Source organism: Oncorhynchus keta, chromosome 28 (assembly GCF_023373465.1).
Source record: "Oncorhynchus keta strain PuntledgeMale-10-30-2019 chromosome 28, Oket_V2, whole genome shotgun sequence".
Taxonomy (NCBI): domain Eukaryota; kingdom Metazoa; phylum Chordata; class Actinopteri; order Salmoniformes; family Salmonidae; genus Oncorhynchus; species Oncorhynchus keta.
The window spans coordinates 30,307,697-30,334,473 of NC_068448.1; the positions used below are offsets into that span (position 1 = coordinate 30,307,697).

General features: G+C 42.0%; 1 protein-coding gene across 5 annotated transcripts in view; it reads right to left on the reverse strand.

Annotated features, from left to right (window-relative positions):
* The window catches only part of LOC118361005 (protein 4.1-like), a 105,532-nt gene that overhangs the window by 10,568 nt on the left and 68,187 nt on the right, over positions 1-26,777 (reverse strand). The window contains exons 7-17 of one of the 5 annotated variants that reach the window (XM_052482725.1): positions 22,671-22,889; positions 21,969-22,056; positions 21,481-21,633; positions 20,203-20,300; positions 17,921-18,096; positions 15,296-15,501; positions 12,431-12,469; positions 6,817-6,972; positions 2,306-2,356; positions 1,700-2,062; positions 613-1,278 (exon numbers count right to left, since the gene is read on the reverse strand). In XM_052482725.1, the coding sequence (XP_052338685.1) occupies positions 613-1,278; positions 1,700-2,062; positions 2,306-2,356; positions 6,817-6,972; positions 12,431-12,469; positions 15,296-15,501; positions 17,921-18,096; positions 20,203-20,300; positions 21,481-21,633; positions 21,969-22,056; positions 22,671-22,889 (2,215 nt within the window). Of the gene's footprint in view, positions 1-612; positions 1,279-1,699; positions 2,063-2,305; positions 2,357-3,602; positions 4,849-6,816; positions 6,976-12,430; positions 12,470-15,295; positions 15,502-17,920; positions 18,097-20,202; positions 20,301-21,480; positions 21,634-21,968; positions 22,057-22,670; positions 22,890-26,777 lie in introns of those variants that run through there. The other 4 variants (XM_052482724.1, XM_052482728.1, XM_052482726.1 and 1 more) reach the window with 4 other exon arrangements.

Consider the following 26,777-nt stretch of genomic DNA (forward strand, 5'->3'; position numbering starts at 1 on the left):
ATCAAAGTTTATCATTTTAAAAGGCTAATTGATCATGAGAAAACCCTTTTGCAGTTATGTTAGCACAGCTGAAAACTGTTGTTCTGGTTAAAGAAGCAATACATCTGGCATTCTTTAGACTAGTTGAGTATCTGGAAAATCAGCATTTGTGGGTTCGATTACAGGCTCAAAATGGCCAGAAACAAAGAACTTTCTTCTGAGAGTGTTACCATGACGGTAGGACCGCAGAGATTTGGGGTCGTACCGAATACTGAAATGTTGTTAACTTTGAAATTACTTTAGAAAAACATAAAACCTTGATAGAGAAGACTAATGGCATATTAACATGCATTTTCTACAATTTAGTCAGATACTATAAATGGCTGATGTGTTTTTATCACATGAAAGCAACATTTGCATTTGTCTGTAGCCTACAGAAGTTTGTTGTTTGCAATTATAATGTCCAAGTTTGATATTGCCTAGTTGGTTGACTGGTCAGTCCATAAATCTGAGGTCTGTATATTTGAGGTTCTACTGTAGCATCTATTTACCTTTTCTCTATCTTTATACCTAACGAGCAATGGCCACTACCTGATCAACTATACCAGATCTGCATCGGAAATACTTGTCTACCTGATCTGTAAACTCCACGATGGTTGTAGTGACCTCTGACCCATTGGGCTGTGTCTCGACCTTGACATCGGTCTTCCTCAATGCGTGGCTGGCGACAACGCAACTAGCCTCTCTGCTCAGAGCTGTCATGGGGGACACGTAAGTGGTCTCTCTGACTGTCTGGTCTCTGTCGACCTTGACCTCAGTCTTCCTCAGTGCATGGGAGGCGACGACGTCACTAGCCTCCCTGCTCAGCGCTGTCATGGGGGACACGTAAGTGGTCTCTTTTTGTGACTGGTCTCTGTCGATCTTGACCTCAGTCTTCCTCAGTGCATGGGAGGCGACGACGTCACTAGCCTCCCTGCTCAGCGCTGTCATGGGGGACACGTAAGTGGTCTCTTTTTGTGACTGGTCTCTGTCGATCTTGACCTCAGTCTTCCTCAGTGCATGGGAGGCGACGACGTCACTAGCCTCCCTGCTCAGCGCTGTCATGGGGGACACGTAAGTGGTCTCTTTTTGTGACTGGTCTCTGTCGATCTTGACCTCAGTCTTCCTTAGTGCATGGGAGGCGACGACGTCACTAGCCTCCCTGCTCAGCGCCGTCATGGGGGATGAGTAAGTGGTCTCTTTCTGTGACTGGTCTCTGTCGATGGGAACTGACCTCTTTGGTTTTCTGGGCACAACAGGCTTTGGGGAAAAATACAGAATAATAACTTCCATTGCTCAAATTATATTTGAGATTCAGCACTCATTACAAGCCATCTGTTTGTAAAATATTTTAGAGAAAGCGTCTTTACATTTACTGAAGGCATATGGGCCAGCGCTTTCCCATTTTGTCATATGAAAGATCAGTGAAATCCAGCATAAACTTCAAGAAGACATGAATGAGCTGTAATGGTACTCACATTACGTTGTCAATGTTAAACTTAGTCAATTACTGTTAATGATGTAGCGATTTGTCTACTAAGGCTTACTTCAGCTGTTTTGACCTGTAGACTCGTTACTTATTCTAAGAATAAAATATGATCCTATAAATGTAAGCCTTTAGTGAACTATCACTTCAAAGACCTACCTGGACCCAAACTGTCCATTTGCTTGTGTACTTTACCTCATGATGTCGGACGTCTTCGGTGTGTAGCTGCTTGGTAGGAGGGCTGCTGCTAGCCCCGGTGAGAGGAGCTGAGACGAGAGGTGGCGGGGTTCCCTGCAGGTCGATACTCAGGCTGAGGCCCACGTCAGGTGACATGGGCCTCTCGCCCAGCTCCATCATGCCCCTGGAGAACTCCTCCATGCCCGTATGGAGGTCCATGAGGACAGTGAAGTCCACCTCGGCCTCCAGGCTGGACGTAGAGCTGACTGTGATGCTGGAGCACTTGCGCTCAATGCCCAGGTGGGTTTCCTTCAGGTACAGGGTCTCGTGGTCTTGGTCGTCCTCTGACACTGAGCCCAACCGCCGCTCCCACGGCTCCCTCTGCAGGTTAGATTGAGGAAGACGGACAAGAGAATGAAAAAAACATTGTCGGCTCAATACAAGGGACTTGATATAAAGCTTTTTTCACCTGTGCAAAAAATATATACTTAAAAGGTAAAACAGAAATATCAAATAATCATTCAAACATGAGACTTTTAGGTAAAATTAACAGGCTCATATTTTAGCTTTGAAGGAGTTGAACATGCTTAAAAGTTTTTCGCACATAGAATAAAACTGACTCACCATGGCTTCGTCAAAAGGCTCCTCGTGAATGGCAGGTGTAGGAGGGGTCTCCTGTAGAAGAATAATTAGATTTGAACGATTGCAAAGCCAATTTGAATTAACCTAAACCAACTGTAAAGAACAGCCATGAACTGTACACACATGAATATTGGCATCGTCCTTCTGACTGTCATAGAACAAGAACATTCCCAGAGAGAATTCAAGGGTCTGCATTGTCAATGAATGCAGTGACATCACCTTGGGGTTTACTCTTTACTTCAGTACAACGCTGGCAAAAAATATTCCCAAACAATGGAGTGATGGTGAAACCAACTGTGTGACAAGTTATGAGCAACATATGTTGATGTCATCACACATAATAGCTGTTTCCACCATCCTTTTGTTGAAGACATTGTTCTAGCCAGTGGTTCCAAGATATTTTGCACATGCCAAGGCTGAGTAGGCTTCATAATGTCATGCTTATCCCATTGAAAGTAGACCTATGCTAACTGTAAGCTTACAGTTCATATATGAATAGTAAGCCTACATTTGTTCTAACTTGAGGTAATTGTTCACAAGTTTCGCACATGCACATAGGATGTCTTTAAAGTCAACATTATCACAAACTCAAATTACTGTAAGTGCGATGGTAATGCCATGCACTGTTGAGGTTAGATAACAATACCTTCCAGGAATCAGGTATTTGTATACTTAAGTCCAGTGTACAAGTACCTTAGCCCTGAACAAAGTGGCTGGCAGCGCTGCAGCCAAGAATTAGTGCATAACATCTCATAATAAATGTTCGCATTGGCTATGTATTGGCTATTGCTGCAGAGATGCCAACGCTGAACATTTTGGCCAAATGTCCAAATCGCACTGTTTGCAAACAAGAACATTATCAAACATTAGTGGCTTCAAAGGAAGGGGATGGTGCGAAAGCCTTTGACTCCTTGCAACAGCAACTACCTTTAGTCAGGGAGTTAAGAGGATGATGTTGGAAGGAGAGACTAGGTGTTAACGTGGTGAAGAACAGACTGCAGAAGCTTAAGCAATGGAAACATTGCTTAAAGGCCCACCGGATTTTTAAATGGACAAGCAGATGTTAAGCTTTGCAGAGAGGGAAACGAGAGCCAGGAGCTCCCGGGCCATGAACGTGTTAAGTCTCAAAATGCCTTTGGCCAATGATTAGATGTGAAGGGCCACAGGCTTTGACCTGCTTTTTCATATACAGCCGCATGAGTTCTACATGTGTATATTCAAGCGGATAAAAACAAGGTTGTGATCGACTTAAGCACATGCAATGCTTTAGTTTCCAGTGATAGACAGGCAGGTTAGGCAGACGACGTTACCACTTGTTTCCTCTTGGTTGCTTCCTGGCTAGAGTTCCTGTAATGGCCGTTGCTAGAGTCGTTGGTGACATTCTGCCTGTTGCGAACTCTTGTCTCCCTGGACCACTGTGTTTTCAGAGGAAGGGTTGAAGGGGGAGCTGCATGGGAGGCCAAAGCCTTTGAGCCAAAGGAAAAGGTGTCTGTAAAATCTGGGTAAGCCTCGGGATGACCTTCATGGATTAGTCTTCCACCGTCAGTCCAGAAACCCGATCCAATAATATCCCTCTGATCCTTGTGTTCACCAGTCCCTTGTAGCTCATTCTCTGGTAGCCAATGCTTTGTGACCTCTGTGTGCTGGTTGGTGGTTGTCATCCCTTGCTTGCTGTCATTTGCATCAGGACATGCTGGAGGCAAACCTATTCTCTTCCTGGTTTCAGAGGGTTCCTCTGTTGATTGCATCACCCGAGTGTCATCTACTCTTCCGGCCACGCCTCCTTCAGCTTGGGATTGTGTTTGAGGATTGATGACCCCTTTGTTCCCCCCTTTATTCAAAGACTTCTTTGATCTCTGTGGCTTGAGAGGAACTATTCGGGTGACTTTGGAGTGTGATGCACTCCCAGTTTTGTTGGAATAGTTTCCTCTCTCAGGCTTTGGTTCTTTTGTTTCCAGAGCTTCAGGTTCTCTCATCTCCCTCTTTCTTTCAGACTCACTTCCACCTTGGTTGCTGTTATTTACAGATTCCATAGCGACCTGGTCATTGCTATTGTTTTTTCTCTCTGGGAACGATTCATACTGATACAGACCCTGCTTCAACTGTTTGCTTTTCATTTCAATCCTCTCTTTGGAATAGAGATTATCCACTGGAGGTGAATCAAATCCATTCTCTTGAACACTGTTCCTTGAGAAAAAGGTGTCATATGAATACGTATTACTTCCAAAGGTTGCATCATCCACGGAGTGCATATCCTTATGCCCAGTTACAGTCGAAACTGTTTCTTGTCTTTGGGATCTCGATCCAGTGCCACCTACTTTAGTTTTTCCAGATTCCTGAGGTAAAGTTATAGGCTTCATCTCTGTTGCTTTTCCAACTTGCACATCCTCAGACACCATACCAATACACGTGTCCTTGGGATCAAAAGCTAAGTGCAGTGTATAGGGAGAGGACTGATTCTGTTCTTCTTTTGAGCTTCCGCGAGCACCATCTTGCTTTTCACTCAATATGGAATCCACAGAGGCCTATATATTGGTAAAAACACAGATTCATTAAGCTGCATGTATCCATTCTGATGCATTACTATGGAGTTTGTTACACCATATCACCCCATGGACTTAAGGTAGTATGTCATTTGAAAGGACTGGATGAGTGAAAGCTATATATGGTGGAAGACTATTTTTATACAGGTTGTAGTTTTCGCAATATTTTTCCACCTATCTATTAGAGAGCCGTGTTCCCTGTAGCTTTTTTTATCAGCATTTTGCAAAGGAAACCAACTACTTTAGTCATGGGCAGTGGAGGGGGACAAACAGAGTATGAGGGTGCCTGTCCTTCCAATTAAGTGGTAAGTGAAACCCTCCCAGCAAACATGCCAACATTGGCATGATGTGGGCCCAATGCAGCCTAAAATATTGGCTCAATGTAGGCTGCCCACATTTGGGCAAAGCACCTTTGCTCGTCGGCTCCAGGTTGGCCCTAACACTGTACCCAAACCGGCTACGCTCGTGCACCATCGTGTGCAAATTTACTTTGTCCCCCCACACCAAACGTGATAACCACACGTAGGTTAATATATCAAAACAAACTCTTTAACCAATTATATTAATTTGGGGACAGGTCAATAAAAAAATTAACAATAGAGCATTAAAGCATTAAACATTTATGGCAATTTAGCTAGCTTGCAGTTGCTAGCTAAATTTGCCCTATTTAGCTAGTTTGCTGTTGCTAGCTAATTTGTCCTAGGATATAAACTTTGAGTTATTATTATTTATTTTTTTCAGTTCATCTTTCAATCCCCCTACGCGGGTATAACCAATGAGGAGATGGCACGTGGGTATCTGCTTCTATAAACCAATGACGAGATGGGAGAAGCAGGACTTGCACAGCGTTCAGCGTCACAAATAGAACTGACTTCTATTTGAGCTCTTGGCAACGCAGACGCTCATTGGCACATGCAAGCAGTGTGGGTGCAACAATTTCATAACATGTATGTTTAAATTTATTTTGCAACGCTCGCACACCGGACGCGAGCGGTGTGGTCAGCATTTGAGGCAGGTGGCCCCAATATGGGCCCCAATATAAGCTTATAGTATTGGCCCTATGTGTATTGCTGACCTTATGCCAATTTACCAGTTTTATCTATTATTTAATGGAGATGTATTTATTCATAATGTATTTCATGCAATTTAACAAATGTTCTAGCCTTCAATGTATTTATTTATTGTTTCAGAAAGACAACAAATCCTATCATCCATATATTTTTTTACAAGAGAAACTGTTTAATTTCACATGTACTTATTGAAATCAACTTCTTTGATGTAAACTCCCCGAAATCTTACGTGGATTTTTGGCTGGTATTGAATGTGTTTTATAGATGTGTCTGTGTTGAGTTTAGAGACAAATAGGCGTATGTGTTATTCTGGTCACTGACTGAGGCAGTACGACCTTCAGAGCTACATATACCATTTATTTTCTCTGGCTCAGTATGTCACTGGTGAGATTTTCATCTTTCTGGCAGTATAAGCATTACTAGTTATTGTTTACGTCCCATGATATATAATGACTTTTTGGTATGTCTATTTGAATCAACATTTTGCCATTACATCTAACATGTTAAAGACTTCATCATTGGCAGTGCACAAGATAAATCTTTTGGGGCCATCACACAACAGAACACTTGAACAACAGAACAAACTAGAACAGCCCTCTAAGTAACAGTTGCACAAAAATAACTGCAATCCACGGCCCCAAATATTCTAATGAGCGCAGCATCTACATTATGAAGTAGCTGGCTTGGTGTTGGCTAGGCCGAGCTGGGCTAGCCCGTGACGGGCTGGTGTTGGCTTGGTGTGGGCTAGACCATGACAACATTGCCAACAGAATACCCACAGGGGGCCAATGGGGTCATGTTTGCTGGGCTGGTGAGAATGAGTATACAGTAAGATTCCAAATTAAAGCTTTGGAAAGTAACATCACCCCCCCCCCCTTACCTGTTTCCTCTCTGGGGTGCCTCCAGGGGGCGTGGCTGTGGACAAGCGTTTCTCCCTCTGTGACAGCTTGCTGTTGGGCTCCCTGAGAGCTCTCTTTAGTTCGTTGATGCTGGCCTGGTGCTTCTGCAGGACATCCTCGGGCTTGTCCAGGAACTGCTGCTAGATAGAGAGAGGGAGATAGTAGACTGGAGTTAGTATTCTTCCTACTTCCATTTCAGACATCTCAGGGATTGAACCAGACATGGACATTTGAATGAAAAGAGCCGTGTTAATGGTCAATTATGTGTTTGCAATTCTTCATCTCAAATTCCACCTCCATTTCAATTCTGCTCAGAGCTCACAACATGGATGTTACAACAAATATCCAATCTGTTTCTGATATGGGCTAAATAATGAGACTAACGAACCTATGCATGAATGAAGAGTATAGACATGGACCCCATTACACTCCTTTTGAGTAATGAGTACATCGTTATTTATCTGCCCTGGAATTACACATTTCTGGGAAGCGATATCTTGAATTATCCAGATGATCAAATCACACACTATGAAAGATTTTAAAATCAACTGATGTTATGTCATCCTCAGCGGTAATTTTATCTGATTAATATCTTTCAATCACGATGAAATCAAGTTAATGACATTTTTATGTTTTCCTTCAAGGCTTGCAATACTTTATTGGCTAACACTTTACTTGACACCCAGCATCATAATAAGTTATGACATGGTCATAACTATGTCATAATATGTCATAACAGCTTACATAATATGGTCATAACACTGTCATGACACATTTATATTTGTTGTGACATATACTGCGTTATTTTATGGCTGGTTCTGACACCTACACCTACCATGGTGGCTATTTTTCATTATGGCTGGTTATGACGTCTACATACTGTAAGTTTCAAAACCCACAAAACCCACCTACCACAAAACCCACCTACCACACAAGACAAAACATTCCATTACACCATAGCCTAAGTGTCAACAGAATGTTAATGTAGTATATATATTTTTTTTAATTTACCATATTAAATTATCATTGTAATTGAGCACACATTGATGTCAAACACACTCCAATTCGCATACTGTCCCAACAGACCCACAGATGACGCAAAATCTCAATCTCACTCCACAACGCCCTTCCCCACCTTGACAAAAGGAACACCTATGTGAGGATGCTGTTCATTGACTACAGCTCAGCGGTCAACACCATAATGCCCACAAAGCTCATCACTAAGCTAAGGACCCTGGGACTAAACACCTCCCTCTGCAACTGGATCCTGGACTTTCTGACAGGCCATCCCCAGGTGGTAAGGGTAGGCAACAACACATCTGCCACGCTGATCCTTAACAATGGGGACCCTCGGGGGTGTGTGCTTAGTCCCCTCCTATACTCCCTGTTCACCCACAACTGTGTGGCCAAGCACGACTCCAACACCATCGTTAAGTTTGCTGTGGTAGGCCTGATCACCCACAATGATGAGACAGCCTATAGGGAGGAGGTCAGAAACTTGGTAGTGTTCCAGAACAACAACCTCTCCCTCAATGTGAGCAAGACAAAGAAGATGATATTTGACTAGAGGAAAAGGAGGGCCAAACAGACCCCCATTAATAACAACAGGGCTATAGTGGAGCGGGTCAAGAGTTTCAAGTTCCTTGGTGTCCACATCATCAACAAACTATCATGGTCCAAACACACCAAGACAGTCGTGAAGAGGGCACAACAACACCTTTTCCCCGTCAGGAGACGGGATTTGGCATGGCTCCCCAGATCCTCAAAAAGTTCTAGAGCAGCACCATCGAGAGCATCCTGACCGGTTGCATCACCGTCTGGTATGGCAACTGCTTGGCATCCGACCGGAAGGCACTACAGAGGGTACTTTTTTTGTTGTCAAAGACTCCATTCACCTAAGTCATAGACTGTTCTCTCTGCTACCGCACGGCAAGCGGTACCGGAGCGCTAAGTCTAGGTCCAAAAGGCTCCTTAACAGCTTCTACCCTCAAGCCACTGCTGGACAATTAATCAAATGGCTGCCCGGACTATTTGCATTTATTATCTATGCATAGTCACTTTACACCTACATACATGTACAAATTACCTAAACTAACATGTAATTGAACTGCAAGTCCAGGACTAAAAGGCTCCTGAACAGCTTCTACCCCCAAGCCATAAAACTACTGAACAATAAATAAAATCGCCACCGGACAATTTACATTGACCCCCCCTCCCTTTTGTACGCTGCTGCTACTCGCTGTTAATTATCACTTCACCCCCACCTACATGTACAAATTACCTCAACTAACCTGTACCCCTGCACACTGACTCGGTACCGGTGCCCCCTGTATATAGCCTCGTTATTCTTAATGTGTTACTTTTTATTATTACTTTTTATTTTAGTCTACTTGGTAAATATTTTCTTAAATCCTCTTGAACTGCACTGTTGGTTAAGGGCTTGTAAGTAAGCATTTCACGGTAAAGTCTACACTTGTTGTATCTGGCGCATGTGACAAATAAAGTTTGACTTGATTTGCATTGTTGATTAAGGGCTTGTAAATAAGCATTTTATGGTACGGTCTACACTTGACATCCTCTTTTTGACTGATATAAGGGCATGTATGCATCATGAAGTGTATTTTCTACAACCTATTTAAAATATGATGTATGTGTCATAACCAGCCATAGCATTACACAATATACAGTACCAGTCAAACGTTTGGATACACCTACTCATTCAAGGGGTTTTCTTTGTTTTTACTATTTTCTACATTGTAGAATAACAGTGAAGACATCCAAACTATGAAATAACACATGGAATCATGTAGTAACCAAAGAAGTGTTGAACAAATGAAAATATATTTAGATTTGAGTTCTTCAATGGAGCCACCCTTTACCTTGATGACCGCTTTGCACACTCTTGGCATTCTCTCGACTACCTCAATGAAGCTGGTTAACTGGAATGCATTTCAATTAACAGCCGTGCCTTATTAAAAGTTAATTTGTGGAATAGCTTTCCTTCTTAATGCGTTTGAGACAATCAGTTATGTTGTGACAAGGTAGGGGTGGTATACAGAAGATAGCCCTATTTAATAAAAGACTAAGTCCATTTTATGACAAGAACAGCTCAAATAAGCAAAGAGAAACAGACCATCAATACTTGAAGAAATGAAGGTCAGTCAATCTGGAAAATTCCAAGAACTTTCAAAGTTTCTTAAAGTGAAGTTGCAAAAACCATCAAGTGCTGACTGAAACAGACTCTCATGAGGACTGACACAGGAAAGGAAGACCCAGAGTTACCTCTGCTGCAGAGGATAAGTTCATTAGCGTTAACTGCACCTCAGATTGCAGCCCAAATAAATGCTTCACAGAGTTCAAGTAACAGACACATCTCAACATCAACTGTTCAGAGGAGACTGCGTGAATCAGGCATTCATGGTTGATTTGCTGCAAAGAAACCACTACTAAAGGACACCAGTAAGAAGAAGAAATTTCCTTGGGCCAAGAAACACATGCAATGGACATTAGACCGGTGGAAATCTGTCCTTTGGTCTAAAGACTCTACATTTTATAATTTTTCATTCCAACCGTGGTGTCTTTGTGAGACGCAGAGTAGGTGAACAAATGATCTCCGCATGTGTGGTTCCCAACGTGAAGCATGGAGGAGGAGGTGTGATGGTGTGGGGGTTCTTTGCTTGTGACACGGTCAGTGATTTATTTAGAATTCAGGGCACACTTAACCAGCATGGCTACCACAGCATTCTGCAGCGATACGCCATCATATCTGGTTTGCGCTTAGTGGGACTATCATTTGTTTTTCAACAGGACAATGACCTAAAACACACCTCCAGGCTGTGTAAGGGCTATTTGACCAAGAAGGAGCGTGATGGAGTCACTTCAGATGACCAGGCATCCACAATCACCCGACCCGAAATGGTTTTGGATGAGTTAGACTGCAGAGTGAAGGAAAAGCAGCCAACAAGTGCTCAGCATATGTGGGAACTCCTTTAAGACTGTTGGAAAATCATTCCTCATGAAGCTGGTTGAGAATGCCAAGAGTGTGCAAAGCTGTCATCAAGGCAAAGGGTGGTTACTTTGAATATTTTTTAATTTGTTTAATACTTTTTTGGTTACTACATGATTCCATATGTGTAATTTCATAGTTTTGATGTCTTCACTATTATTCTACAATGTAGAAAATAGTACAAATAAAGAAAACCCTTGAATGAGTAGGTCTGTCCAAACTTTTGACTGGAACTGAATGTCACAACATATGTAAATATATGGGTCATGACAGTGTAATGAGCATATTATGACAGGTTATGCCAAGTTATGTCAGCTGTTATGACATATTATGATACTGTTATGACCGTGTCATAACGTGTTATGACACTGGGTGTCAAGTCACTTTATTGCAATACTGTATTATTATAATGTAGCTTAATAGAGACTGTGGCTATAAAAGCAATAGAACAAAAATGCAGAATACTCTGTCTGCTACTGGCTTAGTCTATGTTAACAATGTCCAAACCTACAACTGAACTTTTACAATAAAGTTGTCCTTAATAAATGCAAACAAACTTCAGGGGTGGACTGAAGCTGCACTGAACAACATATATTGCTGCCCTTGCTGATCAACACCGTCAAGATGAGCTACACAGCACAGCACACCTGGTGAGGGGTCACAGAGAGAGAGCACATGCACAGAGCAAGGAGAAGCAGTACCTCCTGTTGGGGGCATGAGGTGGCCAGATCCTGGTCTGACTGGGGGGGTGGAGCATAGGCACAGAGGAAGAGGTGGGGTGGGGGTGGGGCACGTGCAGAGACAAAGAGGCAGAGTACCGCAGGTGAGTCAAGAAGGCAGGCACACACACACACACCCACACAGAGGTTGTGTTGGAAGCATCCAAGCATCTCACTGAGACAGTGAGTTCGTTCGGCGATGGAAACATCTAGTATTTGGAGACAGATGTACAGAGAGATGAACACTGGTGAATTACATAAATGCTGTAACTGAGATATTTGGAGGAAGGACTCAGAGTCTCGTGATATTTCTCACTCCAAACATTTCAATGGCAAAGTATGAAAGATCAGCATTCAAGGACCTAGATGTTGTCATTGATAGTTCAAAGTGAAGGTTTTAAATGGTGTTTCCTTTTGTATTATGGAGATGAATGTAAATCAAACATACAGTAGTTGTGTTCAAGCTCAGCTAATCCTTCTAATGACAATGTACACATGAAAATGGTCATGGACCCATTGTTGAACACAGCTGGACACTCAGCTTCACTGAAATGAATTCCCTATGTAGACATATTACAAACACTGACCAAACACAGTCTAAATACCTTGATAGTACCCAGACTTCATAATGCCATTAGCCTACCCTGGACTACTACGACAGTGATCCAGTCAAGTGATGTGATTTAGGCTGTGCACAACGCCAAGGGATCTAAGAAAGACATGACTGTACTGTCCATGCGGAATAACACTTGGAGTAATAACCTAGCTACAAGTCGGAACAGGCTGAATAAAGAAATAAACAACACAAAAACCCAGAACAAACAGACAAACAGACATACAGACAGACACTAGTCATCACAAACGAAGTACCTCAAGCTTTGAGTCTACTGGCGAGCCTGCCTCCTCACCCTGCAAGCGAGAAGGTGGGAAGAGAGAAGCGGTTGTTCAGTGGGGCGCAGGAAGCCACAGCAGGAAGAGGAGAAAAGGAATTTTAGGAGAGTGAAGGGTGCAACAGGGCGAGGGGGAAAGACGGCATGTTAGATTTGAAGAGGAGATTAAGGAAACAGAGCACAGAGAAGGGCATGAGTTCCACGCAGAGGAGCAGAAGGGAGGGAAGAGGAGCCGAGGACAGAGGGAATATGGATTAGACTAAAGTTAATTGGGGTGGCAGCGTAGCCTAGTGGTTAGAGCATTGGACTAGTAACCGGAAGGTTGCGAGTTCAAACCCCCGAGCTGACAAGGTACAAATCTGTCGTTCTGCCCCTGAACAGGCAGTTAACCCACTGTTCCCAGGCCGTCATTGAAAATAAGAATATGTTCTTAACTGACTTGCCTGATAAAATATTTTTAAAAATTAAAAGAATTAATGCAGGAGAGAGGGATGAGTCAAATTTCAAAAAGCACATATTTAGACATTGATGGAACTGGAACTACAAGGGGAGGAATATGACAAAAATTAATCGTTCTTCTTTGTATCTTATGCATATAATTAAAAAAACTAAATTTGATAAATAACCACAATTCTAACAAACCTGAATTTAACTTACTAACCAAGGGTATTGTTTTACCAGATTATTTTGTTTTAAATCATATTAATAAAGTTAAAATAATAAAACGGGGTGGCTGTGTGGCCAAAAACATTGGACGCCTCTTCCCGACAGCTTAACAATCAAAACTTCTGAGCATGTGCGCGATCCTCTACTTTAATATTTGTTTTATGCATCTGCTGCTCCCTCCATTGCTGCTTCCCCCTCTTGTGTGTGTGTGTGTGTGTGTGTGTGTGTGTGTGTGTGTGTGTGTGTGTGTGTGTGTGTGTGTGTGTGTGTGTGTGTGTGTGTGTGTGTGTGTGTGTGTGAAATTGGGGGTTAGTGTTCAGGATTCATTTCGTTTTTATCATTTTTGGATACATGTTAATGCCATATATTTTATGTGGAAAAATCTATACAACCAAGCAATCAACTTGTGAAATTGGCTAATAATTCACTAAAGCATAAAAAAAACTGCCTCACATTGTATCCTGGTGTTGCATGCTCTCCCCACTGAATAGAATTTATCCCGGTAACATCCATATGGTTACCAACACTAGAATATTTCTCATGAAGGCTGCTATTCTACCTGGAAGAAAACATTTGGGCACGAAACTACCACTGGCGATAACGTCTCTGATCCTGTCTCAGCTCGCATATCTCACAGCGTCTGTAACACATGCACAGAATGTTATTCGGTTGTTTAGCTCTGGAGAAGAGGCGTCCAATTCAGCCATAATAAAAAGGGGGATCTAACAATACATCCACTTTAAGTAGAAAGATAGACTTTCACTCACTGTCATGTGAATTTGGACAGTGAACCACATTGTCTCTATACCAGGGGTGGGCAAACTACGTCCCGTGTTGTTGACAAACAAATCGGTTATAACAAAATGTGTGAGGCCCTCCGTTGAATTTCAAAATCCCGATGTGGTCCTTGAGCCAAAACATTTGCCCACCCCTGCTTTATATTCAAGCATTTTCGATTTGAGATTGAATATTTCATAAGAGGCGACAGTACACAATGTCATCTTTTATTTGAGGGTATTTTCATTATCTGTTTTACCGTTTAGAAACCTAATGGCCGTGTCTGAAATCTGTCTTGCCTTCTACTTACTTCAACTACATACTATGTACTAATAGTACTGCATACTACTTAGAACATACTGTTTAGTAAAAACGTAAGCATTAAGCAATAAATATCAACCTATTGCTCATCCATACTGAGAAGATGTCATCTAATGCGCAATCACACTTGTTCCCCGCAATTTGTTCATTTGTGTAGAGTGAGTTCCCTATTATGATCATCAGCTGTTGTCAAACACACATGGGTATGAAAATACAATTATCTTCCTTTGTGCAGCGATTTATACTAGATGAAACGCTGAATTTTCACATTCTATAAAACGTATAAACTATAAATCTATTTTCGCATACTCAAAAAGCCTACCATTTAGAACTCAAGGGTATTCGTACAATGCCTATGTATCTAGTCCCCCCATTTGAAGAAGTCTTAAGTATTTTGACAAATTCACGTATAGTGTATTAAAGTATTGTAGTATTTCTTTGCACATTCCTAGCATGCAATGACTACAACTACATTTGCAGTTTGTTTTGGTTGTGCTTTGGGTTATGAATGAATCATGAGGAGTGAGTGAGAAGGTTACAGAGGCTACAACAAAACATGCTAATCTCTCACCATTACCAATAACAGAGAAGGTTAGCATTTTGGGGGGGGTATATGATCTTTGTGCCTCTGTAACTTTCTCAATCATTCACGGTTCATCCATTATCATGGTAGCGTCCACATTAACAAAGAAGTGTTCAGAAACATATTCTATTCTTACTTACAATACAAGTGACTCCAAAGTTACACAATATATTATTCACCATTCAGCTCTTATTGGGCAAAATATAATCTGAAACACAACCAAAACAAACTGCAAATACGTCCAACAAGTTTGTTGAGTCACGAGCTTAATGTAGTCATTGAGTGCAAGGAATATGGGACCAAATGGTACGAAACGTTTGACTACTTTAATACACTGTGAATTTGTCAAAATAATTACTTACAAAATGGCAGAAAATGATCCTTTATCCTTTCACCTGTCTTTCACCAGTGATCCTTTATCATGGAGAGGACTCAAGGAAAAAGGGAGCCATCATCTACTATGAATATAGGGTCCGCCACCCTTGTCTCGCCTTGTACCTTCAGCTCCATGGTCTTGGCGGACGCGGCAAAACCATCAGTCTCCTCGTCCTGATCCTGGTACTCCTGGTCTTGATCCTGGTAATCCTGATCCTGGTCTAGGTCCAGACTGCCCTCTTGTTCCAGGTCTTCTCTGGACAGGAACTGGGTGTGATCACTGGAGCTGCGCTGGGACAGCTGGTCCATGCTGTCTCCCAGGGCTGAGGCTGGGCAGGGGATGGGGGTAGGGCACACAAAGGATGGCGGAGAAAAGAGAGAAAAGCTAGTCAGCCCTGGCTCACAGAAAGCAAGAGAAAGGTCAACATTGTCTGTACGGTAAATTATGATTGATCGATATTACAATTTGTTTACATTGACATCCATTTTACAGGTAAGTATTTATCTCCTTAGAGTTGAGGCAGGGTAAACTGATTCAGGAGTCAGAACATAGATTATGGCCAGGAGTCATTCAAAGGTGCATTCATAGCCATGGGAAGATGTTTGGCGGGGATGCATGCACTACATTGGTTCGCTAATACAGGACCTGTAAAGGCCCAGTGCACTACGTTTGTGAATATATATTTTTATTTCCTGATTTTTCAGGGGGTGCTGCAGCAACCTCAGCACCCCTACTTAGAAATATTTAACACGGTAGGCCATTTGAGAACAAGTTCTCATTTACAACTGTGACCTGGCCAAGATAAAGCAAAGCAGTGCGACAAAAACAACAACACAGAGTTACACATGGGATAAACAAACGTAGAGTCAATAACACGATAGAAAAATCTATGTACAGTGTGTGCAAATGTAGTAAGATTAGGGAGGTAAGGCAATAAATAGGCCATAGAGGCTAAATAATTACAATGTAGCAATAACACTGGAGTGATAGTTGTGCAGATGATGATGTGCATGTAGGGATACTGGGGTGCAAAATAGCTAAATAAATGTATAAATAACAATATGGGGATGAGGTAGTTGGGTGTATTATTTACAGATGGGCTATATACAGGTGCAATGATCAGTAAACTGCTCTGACAGCTGATGCATACAATTAGTGAGGGAGATATGTCTCCAGCTTCAGTGACTTTTGCAATTCGTTCCAGTCATTGGCAGCAGAGAACTGGAAGGAAAGGCGGCCAAAGGAGGAGTTGGCTTTGGGGATGACCAGTGAAATATACCTGCTGGAGGGCGTGCTACAGATGGGTGCTGCTATTGTGACCAGTGAGCTGAGATAAGGCAGGGCTTTACCTAGCAAAGACTTATAGATGACCTGGAGCCAGTGGGTTTGGCGACAAATATGAAGCGAGGGCCAGCCAACAATAGCATATAGGTCACAGTGGTGGGTAGTATTTGGGGCTTTGGTGACAAAACGGATGGCACTGTGATAGACTACATCCAATTTGCTGAGTAGAGTGTTGGAGGCTATTTTGTAAATGACATCGCTGAAGTCAAGGATCGGTAGGATAGTCAGTTTTACGAGGGTATGTTTAGCAGCATAAGTAATAATAATAATAAGTGAAGTGATAAGTGAAGTAATAAGTGAAGCAGGATTTGTTGCTAAATAGGAAGCCGATTCTAGATTAAATTTTGGATTGGAGATGCTTAATGTGAGTTTTGAAAGAGAGTTTACAGTCTAACCAGACACCTAGGTCTTTGTGGTTGTCCACATATTCTAAGTCAGAAATTCTGCCAAACTCCAAGCATTGATTATGCCAGAATGGGCTGCCATCAGTCAGGATGTGGCCCAGAAGTTAATTGACAGCATGCCAGGGTGGATTGTAGAGTTCTTGAAAAAGAAGGGTCAACACTGCAAATATTGACTCTTTGCATCAACTTCATGTAATTGTCAATAAAAGCCTTTGAGACATATGAAATGCTTGTAATTATACTTCAGTATTCCATAGTAACATCTGACAAAAATATCTAAAGACACTGAAGCAGCAAACTTTGTGGAAATTAACATTTGTGTCATTCTCAACTTTTGGCCACGACTGTATACTTCCCACGGCTATGGGTGTGTTGCAGCTCTGCACACTGAGCTGCAGACAATTAACCTTTTAAAGGTCATTTCACAGACGTTCGAGGAGAATGCATTTATGTTAAACCCTTCAGATGTCGGCTCAATTGTAAATCACCTAGAAGTAAAGTGCAATCTTCTTTTCAATAACGCGCCTAGGCTTGATTCCCGGCCTATGTATAACAATGTCCTATGGACATTCAATAATACAACAGTTGTTCTCAAATAGTACAAAGCCTGTTTAAAGTTCAAAATAATTCACAGTACAATCAGATGCTATCTATTCTATCTGCCTACCACTGCAATGTACACTCTTAGAAAAAATTTGCTTTTTCGTCTGTCCCCATAGGAGAACTCTTTAAAGAACCATTTTTGGTTCCAGGTATAACTCTCAAAAAGGGTTATACCTGTAACCAAAAAGCGTTCTCCTATGGGGACAGCCGAAGAACCCTTTTGGATCCTTTTTTCTAAGAGTGTACTGATGCAAATTTGAAATAGCAATGAATAAACAAGGACCTACTTGACAAAGCGGCATAAAGAAAAGAATTACAGAGTGGGCCCATATTCTAAGTGGTGAGTATGTTGTACAAATTCATGATGTTATAGTACAGTAATAGTCCGGTCCTTACCTCCGTCCACACTGCGAGGCAGCAGGTACCTCTTGCTAACCGAACGGTCAAACTGTGGAGCTGGCCGGTCGATCAGCACACTGGCCTGACGCGACTGGGCCTGGGTACGCCCACTGTAGCGGAATTTGGAGCCAATCACCAGGAAGCCCTTGGGAGGGGGCTCTGGAGACACCAACCTATAGAGAGACTCAGTTTTAGTATGAAGGTTTAAAGAGATCGACACTATAATGTTTATATTTTTTATTAAATATTAACACGAGATCGTCATTTAGAATGTACATGTTTAATTACTCTGCCATTTTTAAAGTCATATTCCTTCCGTCCTTGACTTTTCAAAATAAGTCTATATAACACACTGTCATTGTTAGAATTTGTGTTAAAAGCAGTTTTATTTATGTACCAGTCTGTCTTTAGTTATATATACATATATATACAGTATACACTGGGGCAAAAAAGTATTTAGTCAGCCACCAATTGTGCAAGTTCTCCCACTTAAAAATATGAGAGAGGCCTGTAATTTTCATCATAGGATTCACTTCAACTTTGAGAAAAAAAAATCCAGAAAATCATTTATTTCCAAATTATGGTGAAAAATAAGTAGTTCAGTCATCTTTGCCTTCTTGGGTACAGGACAGAGGTCGACAAATTAATCGGAATGGCCGATTCATTAGGGCCGGTTTCAAGTTTTCATAACAATCGGAAATCTGTATTTTTGGGTGCCAAATAATTTTGCATTATTTAAACCAAATTGAACATGTTAAATGTTTTATTTGAGGCAAAATTGATTTTTATTGATGTATTATATTAAGTTAAAATAAGTGTTTCTTCAGTAGTGTTGTAATTGACATGATTACAAATAAATATAAAAGAATTGGCCGATTAATCGGCATCGGCTTTTTTTTTTTTGGTCCTCCAATAATCGGCATCGGTGTCGGCGTTTAAAAATCATAATCGGTCGACCTCAAGTACAGGAACAATGGTGGCCATCTTGAAGCATGTGGGGACAGCAGACTGGGATAGGGAGCGATTGAATATCTGTAAAAAGACCATCTAGCTGGTCTGCGCATGCTCTGAGGACGTAGCTTGTGATGCCATCTGGGCCAGCAGCCCTGCGAGGGTTAACCTGTTTAATGTTTTACACACGTCGGAGAAGGAGAGGGGGGGTGGCACAAATGCCGTCATTCATCCACGGTTTCTGGTTAGGGTAGCTTTAAATAGTCACAGTGGGTACAACATCTCCAATGCACTTTCTTATAAACTCACTCACTGAGTCAGTGTATAATTCAATGTTGTTCTCTGAGGCTGACCGGAACATATCCTAGTCCGCGTAATCAAAACAATCTTGAAACGCGTAAATGTAGGACTCTAGAGAGTTAATGGATTTTAACACTTGAATTAATTGTGGTGTTTTAGTGGTTTTCCGTTTGTACATATAGCCTACATTTTACATATCCAATAAAAATGATATTGTGTTCTTTGAAGTACATTTTCTTTCATATTCTAATGTTACCTAAGACCTTCATGAACACAACCAAATGATTATTTTTGCAATAGCATATATTTCATGTATTTATCAGACTGTTAGAATGTTGATGTCAAGAAAACGCGTCATTGGCTTAGAGTATCGAGGCCCGGCATTTCTAGTGTGAAAGAGAGTGTCATACTATCTGGAGCATAAATTTGACAGAGGTAAAAGTGGCTGGTAATTAAGAAATTACACTTAACGTTGCAGTCTTTTTCTTTGCCATTTCTAAAAGCTCAACCAAACTGTGTAAGGAAGGCCCAAAAAACTGTCAAAGTCTCCTGTCACCCAAGTCATAAACTGTTCTGTCTGCTACCGCACGGCAAGTGGTACCGGAGCGCCAAGTCTAGGTCCAAAAGGCTCCTTTACAGCTTCTACCCCCAAACCATAAGACTGCTGAACAATTCATAAATTACCTTGATTAACCTGTACACCCGCACATAGACCCTGAATATAGCCTCATTATTGCTATTTTATTGTGTTATTTTTTATTACATTTTTTACTTTAGTTGATTTAATAAATATTTTATATTTTCTATTTCTTTAACTGCATTGTTGGTTAAGGACTTGTAAGTAAGCATTTCACAGTAAGGTCTACTACACCTGTTGTATTTGGCGCATGTCACAAATACAATTTGATTTGATTTGCTTGTTGCTGTGCAATGTATCATGAGCTGTGTGATGCTTAGTGTCTTAAGCTGAGTGTGTTTGTGTGGGTGCGGGTACGTGCATTTGTCACCAGTGAGGGGCAGTTGCCTACCTGAAGAAGGTGTGGTGTTCAATGCAGACCTTCCACAGGCGTTTGGAAGCCCGGTGGTTGGGCAGCTTGAAGCCGATGGTGCTCTCAAACTGTTCATACTGAGGATGGAGGGGAGGAGTGAGAGATGGGGGAGGAGTGGGGGATAAAAGGAGGAGTGAATCGAGGGGGTGAAGGAGCATGTGTGTGTGTGTGTATGTGTGTGTGCGCGTGCATGCGTGCGTGCTTGGAACCATCTCACGACCCTTGATAAAAAAACAAGGAAATTGCACCCTGTATATTGTACTCTATTCACTAAGCAGTAAGAGTGTGTCATTCAAACACTACACAGCAGTACTGAAAACTGTGCCCATACAGTAATTACACTGTGGGTTTTAGTGCTTTTGAAGTAGATAGTTGGAAGAAAAGATCTTACACAATCCCTGAATGAAGATATCAGTGTCAGATTAGGGTCTCTATTCAACTCGTATCACGGAAGTTACAGCGCTACAGAGTAATTTTAATTTAAGGCCAACTTTCCCTTGTTAACAGAGAATACACAGAAACGCTGCATATGTAGGCTCAATCGGAATTTACCTTTACATTTAAAAGAAAATGCGATACAGACTGAATAGAGTCCTAACATTCTGTAGATACATAGGCCCGCAGAAAGCAGAACAGAGAGGAAAACCATTGGTAGATAATCACTTTAGGAGGAGAACCAGAGCAAGCAAAATGAGACACTAACACTTCTGGAGAGCAAAATCCCTGATGAAAGCATATCCTTACACGCAGCCCACCATGCTTTGAAGTCCCAGTGCTCGGCAACAGAAGAAGAAGACCGTTCCCACTTCCAAGACCACAAAACATCCCACATCTCCCTAATCTTTAAGAATAGTAACTTGACCGCTATAAATAGCCCACATTGAAACAAATCATGCCCAATTATTCCATGGCTCACTGAGTCCCCAGATAAGATTCAAAAGTGACACTTCAATAGAATATGTTAAATAACACCTACTGTAGCATTAAGCTAGCATAGGACAACTGGCACATCAGGTCACAGCAGCCATGCTCGAAATCCTAACTATTGTGAAAGCATGAAACAACTGTAAAGATTGATATAATGGTTGACCTTTTTAACCATGTCATGCTTTGTGGCACTTAACTGAGTTGTCACAGTTATACAGTTGGCTGCAATTAACTGTTTTGCAGAGTTAGTGTAGACTTCAAGTGAAGTGAAGTAATGTCAAACAAGATGCATAATGTAGGCTACAAGATAACATAATATGGTCTGTCTACCTCCCCGGGGCGTATTTTGATGTAGAAGTTGCTCCTCTTGTAGGAGATTTTGAGGATCTTCGGCCAGGCGAAGCGGTTGATCCTCAGACGGTCACGGTAGATGAGTAGTCCGTTGGCGCTGACGCCAAGCATGATGTCAATGCCCTCTGAATCCTGTCAGAGACAAAGGGTGCAATGGGAGGGAGGGAAGGTCAGGGATGGCGAAGAAGTGTGTGTGTGTCACTATCATACGGATCCAATCCAGACAGATAAGATGAAGTAACATGAAGTAACAAGCGCTAGATGCGAACAGGCTATCAAGTTGACATTTTGTGACTATTCTTTTAAAATGTTTTCCTGCTGATTAGTCTAAACCATATTTGCAGCCTTACATTCTTAGTTACATTGTTGTCTATAATGTAGCAGTACGCACACACACACACACGCACGCACACACAACAACACCACACCACAAACAAACACAATTTGTAAATCTTTCCATACTGTACCTTGGCGTGATGCAGGTCTACACCATACATGGAAAGCTTCTTGGCATTTTCTAGAAAGTTCACCTCTGCCTCCGCTGGACTCATTCCCCTAAGGGAGAACACAGAGGCTGTCATTGGACTATTACGACACCACAACTTACAGCACTTTGAATAAAGAGAACAATCGGTCTGTTTGGGTTATAGTACGCAGGTTTGTCATTGGAATTCGTGGTTGATGTATGGTTGTGGCACAAAAATGTTGTCTGCTCAGGCTCTGATTAATGTTAGACTTCTGCATGTTTTGAATGTTTGCATGAGTCAATTGTGTGTAACTCATTTAATTGTCTATCTACTATCCATATACGTTCATGTATTGAGAATTCAACACAATTGGTGACGACCTAGTACCAAATGGTACATATCAGGGGCGGACTGGCCATAGGGGGATTTGGGCAAATGCCAGATAGGCTTGTCCATTTTTAGCCCAGTGGGCCTGTGGAAATTGTGGGTTTTGCTCAAAACCATAATAATGTAGCTAATTCCAGTCCCAGTCCGTTCTTGGTACATACTGATGCTTGTGTCAATGAAACCAACGTCTCTACTATGCAATTGTTAGGTAATTACCATTTTAATTGTATTTGAATCTATGCCGACAGCGTAGACCTGTGCCGGAGGCTTTTTATTTACAATGATGAGCTGGCACGTGGCCGGTCAGGCCCTGACCTGTAGTTGCGGTGAAGCTCCATCACCCTCTCCTCTAGCTCCCTCGTCTGGTTGGGGGCGAAACGGAAGTCACTGATGTAGTCGGGCCCGTGTTCCTCTGGCTCATAGTCACCCAGCTCCGCCTGCACCGTGTAAGAACCTAGCAGGGCGTAGGTCCCGAAGGAGCAGGGCAGACGCCAGGACAGCATGTCGTCCCTCAGCTGTAGACACAGGTAGTACCTGCATGCATCGATGAGTCATGTTCATTAGGCACCAAACTAAGGACAATGTATTCAAACAGGGAGAGGTCTACCTGGTCCAATAATAAATGCTTTCTGTTTAATGTTGCATAAACAAAGAATATGTATTCTGTTTCATGCCCTGATGAACATGATCATGGATAGACAAGATGCAAACAGCATAGAGGGAATGCAGGATTTATAAGGCAACTTCCCACAGCTCGTTAGTCCCTCCCACATGAAACAATGCCCCTGTTTACTATAGAATAGTATAGTACTTACTAAAGAATTCTGTAGTAAACTGTAGTATACCGTAGAATACTATACTCCATGCTGTAGTATCCTTTGATCATGTGTAGTACTTAATATAGAATTTTGTAGTATACTGTAGAATACTATACTACACACTGTAGTATCCCTCGATCGTGTAGTACTTAGTATAATCGTGTAGTATACTGTAGATTACTATACTTCATACTAGGGAAGTAACGATTCACCGATACGCATCAGTCTCTGATTCAAATGTTTAAGACATGTGCATCGGTCCACAGACCCCAAACCGATCCAAATGCATCGGTCAGAAAATACATAAAATGTTACGAATCGCTGGTTCACTAAATGTATTAGCTTATATTACATTCTTTCTACCTTCTGAAAATATCTCTCATCTTTTGTGACAACTGATGCTTCCTCTCCTTCAGTGTCGAATTGCATGTAACTGTGTTGACAGATATTGATCTACAAGTTATTTTGCATGGCGAACAACCATAGGCAATATCAGTAGCCTAGTCAAACTGCGCTGTCACTGTGCGCTCCCTCTCCGGCCTCTAGGTCACCAGGCTGATAATTGGGGCGCACACCTGTCACCAGCGGGGTGCCAAGATGGCGGCTTGAACAGATGCTTTTTTACCGAGCTCTGTACCAAATTTCAGAAAGATTGTGAAAAAAACAAGTTTACAGTCATTACTATTTTTATTTGTTCAAGATATAAGACCTTTCCTGTGACTGGAATAATAATTGGATAATTTATTTCGGCATGTCCATGCAAAGTCATGACAAAAAAAGAAAGGAAGAAGTGAGCCGTTCTATTGCTAATCAACAAGAGAGAAACGTGCTTATAGACAACTGCCATAACTACGCCATAACTACGCTTCGCCTATGGATAATAGCATGCTTTCGAATGCTGTTGAAGATGACGAATTCCCCTCTTTACCAGTTACGCTCAAGGTCCTAAACGATATCCTATTCGCCATCGATAAGAAACATTACTGTGCAGCCGTATTAATTGATCTGGCCAAGGCTTTTGACTCTGTCAACCACCACATCCTCATCGGCAGACTCGACAGTCTTGGTTTCTCAAATGCTTGCCTCGCCTGGTTCACCAACTACTTCTCTGATAGAGTTCAGTGTGTCAAATCGGAGGGTCTGCTGTCCGGACCTCTGGCAGTCTCTATGGGGGGTGCCACAGGGTTCAATTCTTGGACCGACTCTCTTCTCTGTATACATCAATGAGGTCGCTCTTGCTGCTGGTGAGTCCCTGATCCACCTCTAATAATAATAATAATATATGCCATTTAGCTGACGCTTTTATCCAAAGCGACTTACAGTCATGTGTGCATACATTCTACGTATGGGTGGTCCCGGGAATCGAACCCACTACCCTGGCGTTACAAGCGCCATGCTCTACCAACTGAGCCACAGAAGGACCACGTCTACGCAGACGACACCATTCTGTATACTTCCGGCGCTTCTTTGGACACTGTGTTAACTACCCTCCAGGCAAGCTTCAATGCCATACAACTCTCCTTCCGTGGCCTCCAATTGCTCTTAAATACAAGTAAAACTAAATGCATGCTCTTCAACCGATCGCTACCTGCACCTACCCGCCTCTCCAACATCACTACTCTGGACGGCTCTGACTTAGAATACGTGGACAACTACAAATACTTAGGTGTCTGGTTAGACTGTAAACTCTCCTTCCAGACCCATATCAAACATCTCCAATCCAAAGTTAAATCTAGAATTGGCTTCCTATTTCGCAACAAAGCATCCTTCACTCATGCTGCCAAACATACCCTTGTAAAACTGACCATCCTACCAATCCTCGACTTTGGCGATGTCATTTACAAAATAGCCTCCAATACCCTACTCAACAAATTGGATGCAGTCTATCACAGTGCAATCCATTTTGTCACCAAAGCCCCATATACTACCCACCATTGCGACCTGTACGCTCTCGTTGGCTGGCCCTCGCTTCATACTCGTCGCCAAACCCACTGGCTCCATGTCATCTACAAGACCCTGCTAGGTAAAGTCCCCCCTTATCTCAGCTCGCTGGTCACCATAGCATCTCCCACCTGTAGCACACGCTCCAGCAGGTATATCTCTCTAGTCACCCACAAAACCAATTCTTTCTTTGGCCGCCTCTCCTTCCAGTTCTCTGCTGCCAATGACTGGAACGAACTACAAAAATCTCTGAAACTGGAAACACTTATCTCCCTCACTAGCTTTAAGCACCAACTGTCAGAGCATCTTACAGATTACTGCACCTGTACATAGCCCACCTATAATTTAGCCCAAACAACTACCTCTTTCCCAACTGTATTTAATTTATTTATTTATTTAGCTCCTTTGCACCCCATTATTTTTATTTCTACTTTGCACATTCTTCCATTGCAAAACTACCATTCCAGTGTTTTACTTGCTATATTGTATTTACTTTGCCACCATGGCCTTTTTCGCCTTTACCTCCCTTCTCACCTAATTTGCTCACATTGTATATAGACTTGTTTATACTGTATTATTGACTGTATGTTTGTTTTACTCCATGAGTAACTCTGTGTCGTTGTATCTGTCGAACTGCGTTGCTTTATCTTGGCCAGGTCACAATTGTAAATGAGAACTTGTTCTCAACTTGCCTACCTGGTTAAATAAAGGTGAAATAAAATAAATAAATAAAATAAATACTGCACTACGTGCAAACCTCCACCCTCCAAAAAACCCAACATGAACTCTGACATCGTGGCTACCCTCTCCTTAATCATCAACTCCAGGTCTGACACCATTGAGAAAATGGTAGATGTAAACACCATGGTTATTGAAGGCTTGAAAAGGACTGTGGAGTTTGCATGTGGTGAAATCAAGGTTGTGAAAACGAGAGTGACAAAAGTTGAAAAAAGTGTGGAAAAGGTGGAAAAGAATAACAATGTCTACCATAGACATCTCAGTGATCTGGAACAATACACAAGAAGATGGAACCTGAGACTCTACGGCTTGCCAGAGGTGGAGAATGAGGATGTGTGAGGAGTGGCTGTCCGCATCTGCCAAGAAGTTTTGCCTGGAGAGAAGAACAAAGTTGGTGATACCATCGACGTTGTGCATCGCCTCGGCAAGAAGCAACAGCAAAACGATTCAAGACCAAGGGGTATCATCATCCTCTTAACTGCCAGATTCTACAGGGATGCTGTCTGGAAAGCTGCTAGGAAGAACGCCTTCCTTCAGAGCCATGGTATGCGTTTCGCCAAGCATTTCAGCCCGGAGGACATAGAACGAAGGTAAAAGTTGTGGCCAACGATCAAGACAGCACGAAATGAGGGAAAGGCTGCTTACTTCGTCGGAGGACGAGGCTTCATCAACGGTTCAGAAATCCATATTCCTCCCTAAAATCTCACCAGAAGGAACAGATTGATGGTTTAAGCCATGGTATTCTCATTTTCCTTATGTTGTTTACCTAACAAGCATCAGGTGACTATTTTTCGGAATACTCAGGTATTTAGTTTAGTTTGTTCTTGTATGACCAGAAGAGCTATTTTGTTTAAAAACTTACGAAGAAGTCTGAAAGTTGTATTTATTTTGTATGTATACAGTAACTAAGATACTGTTTTAAAGG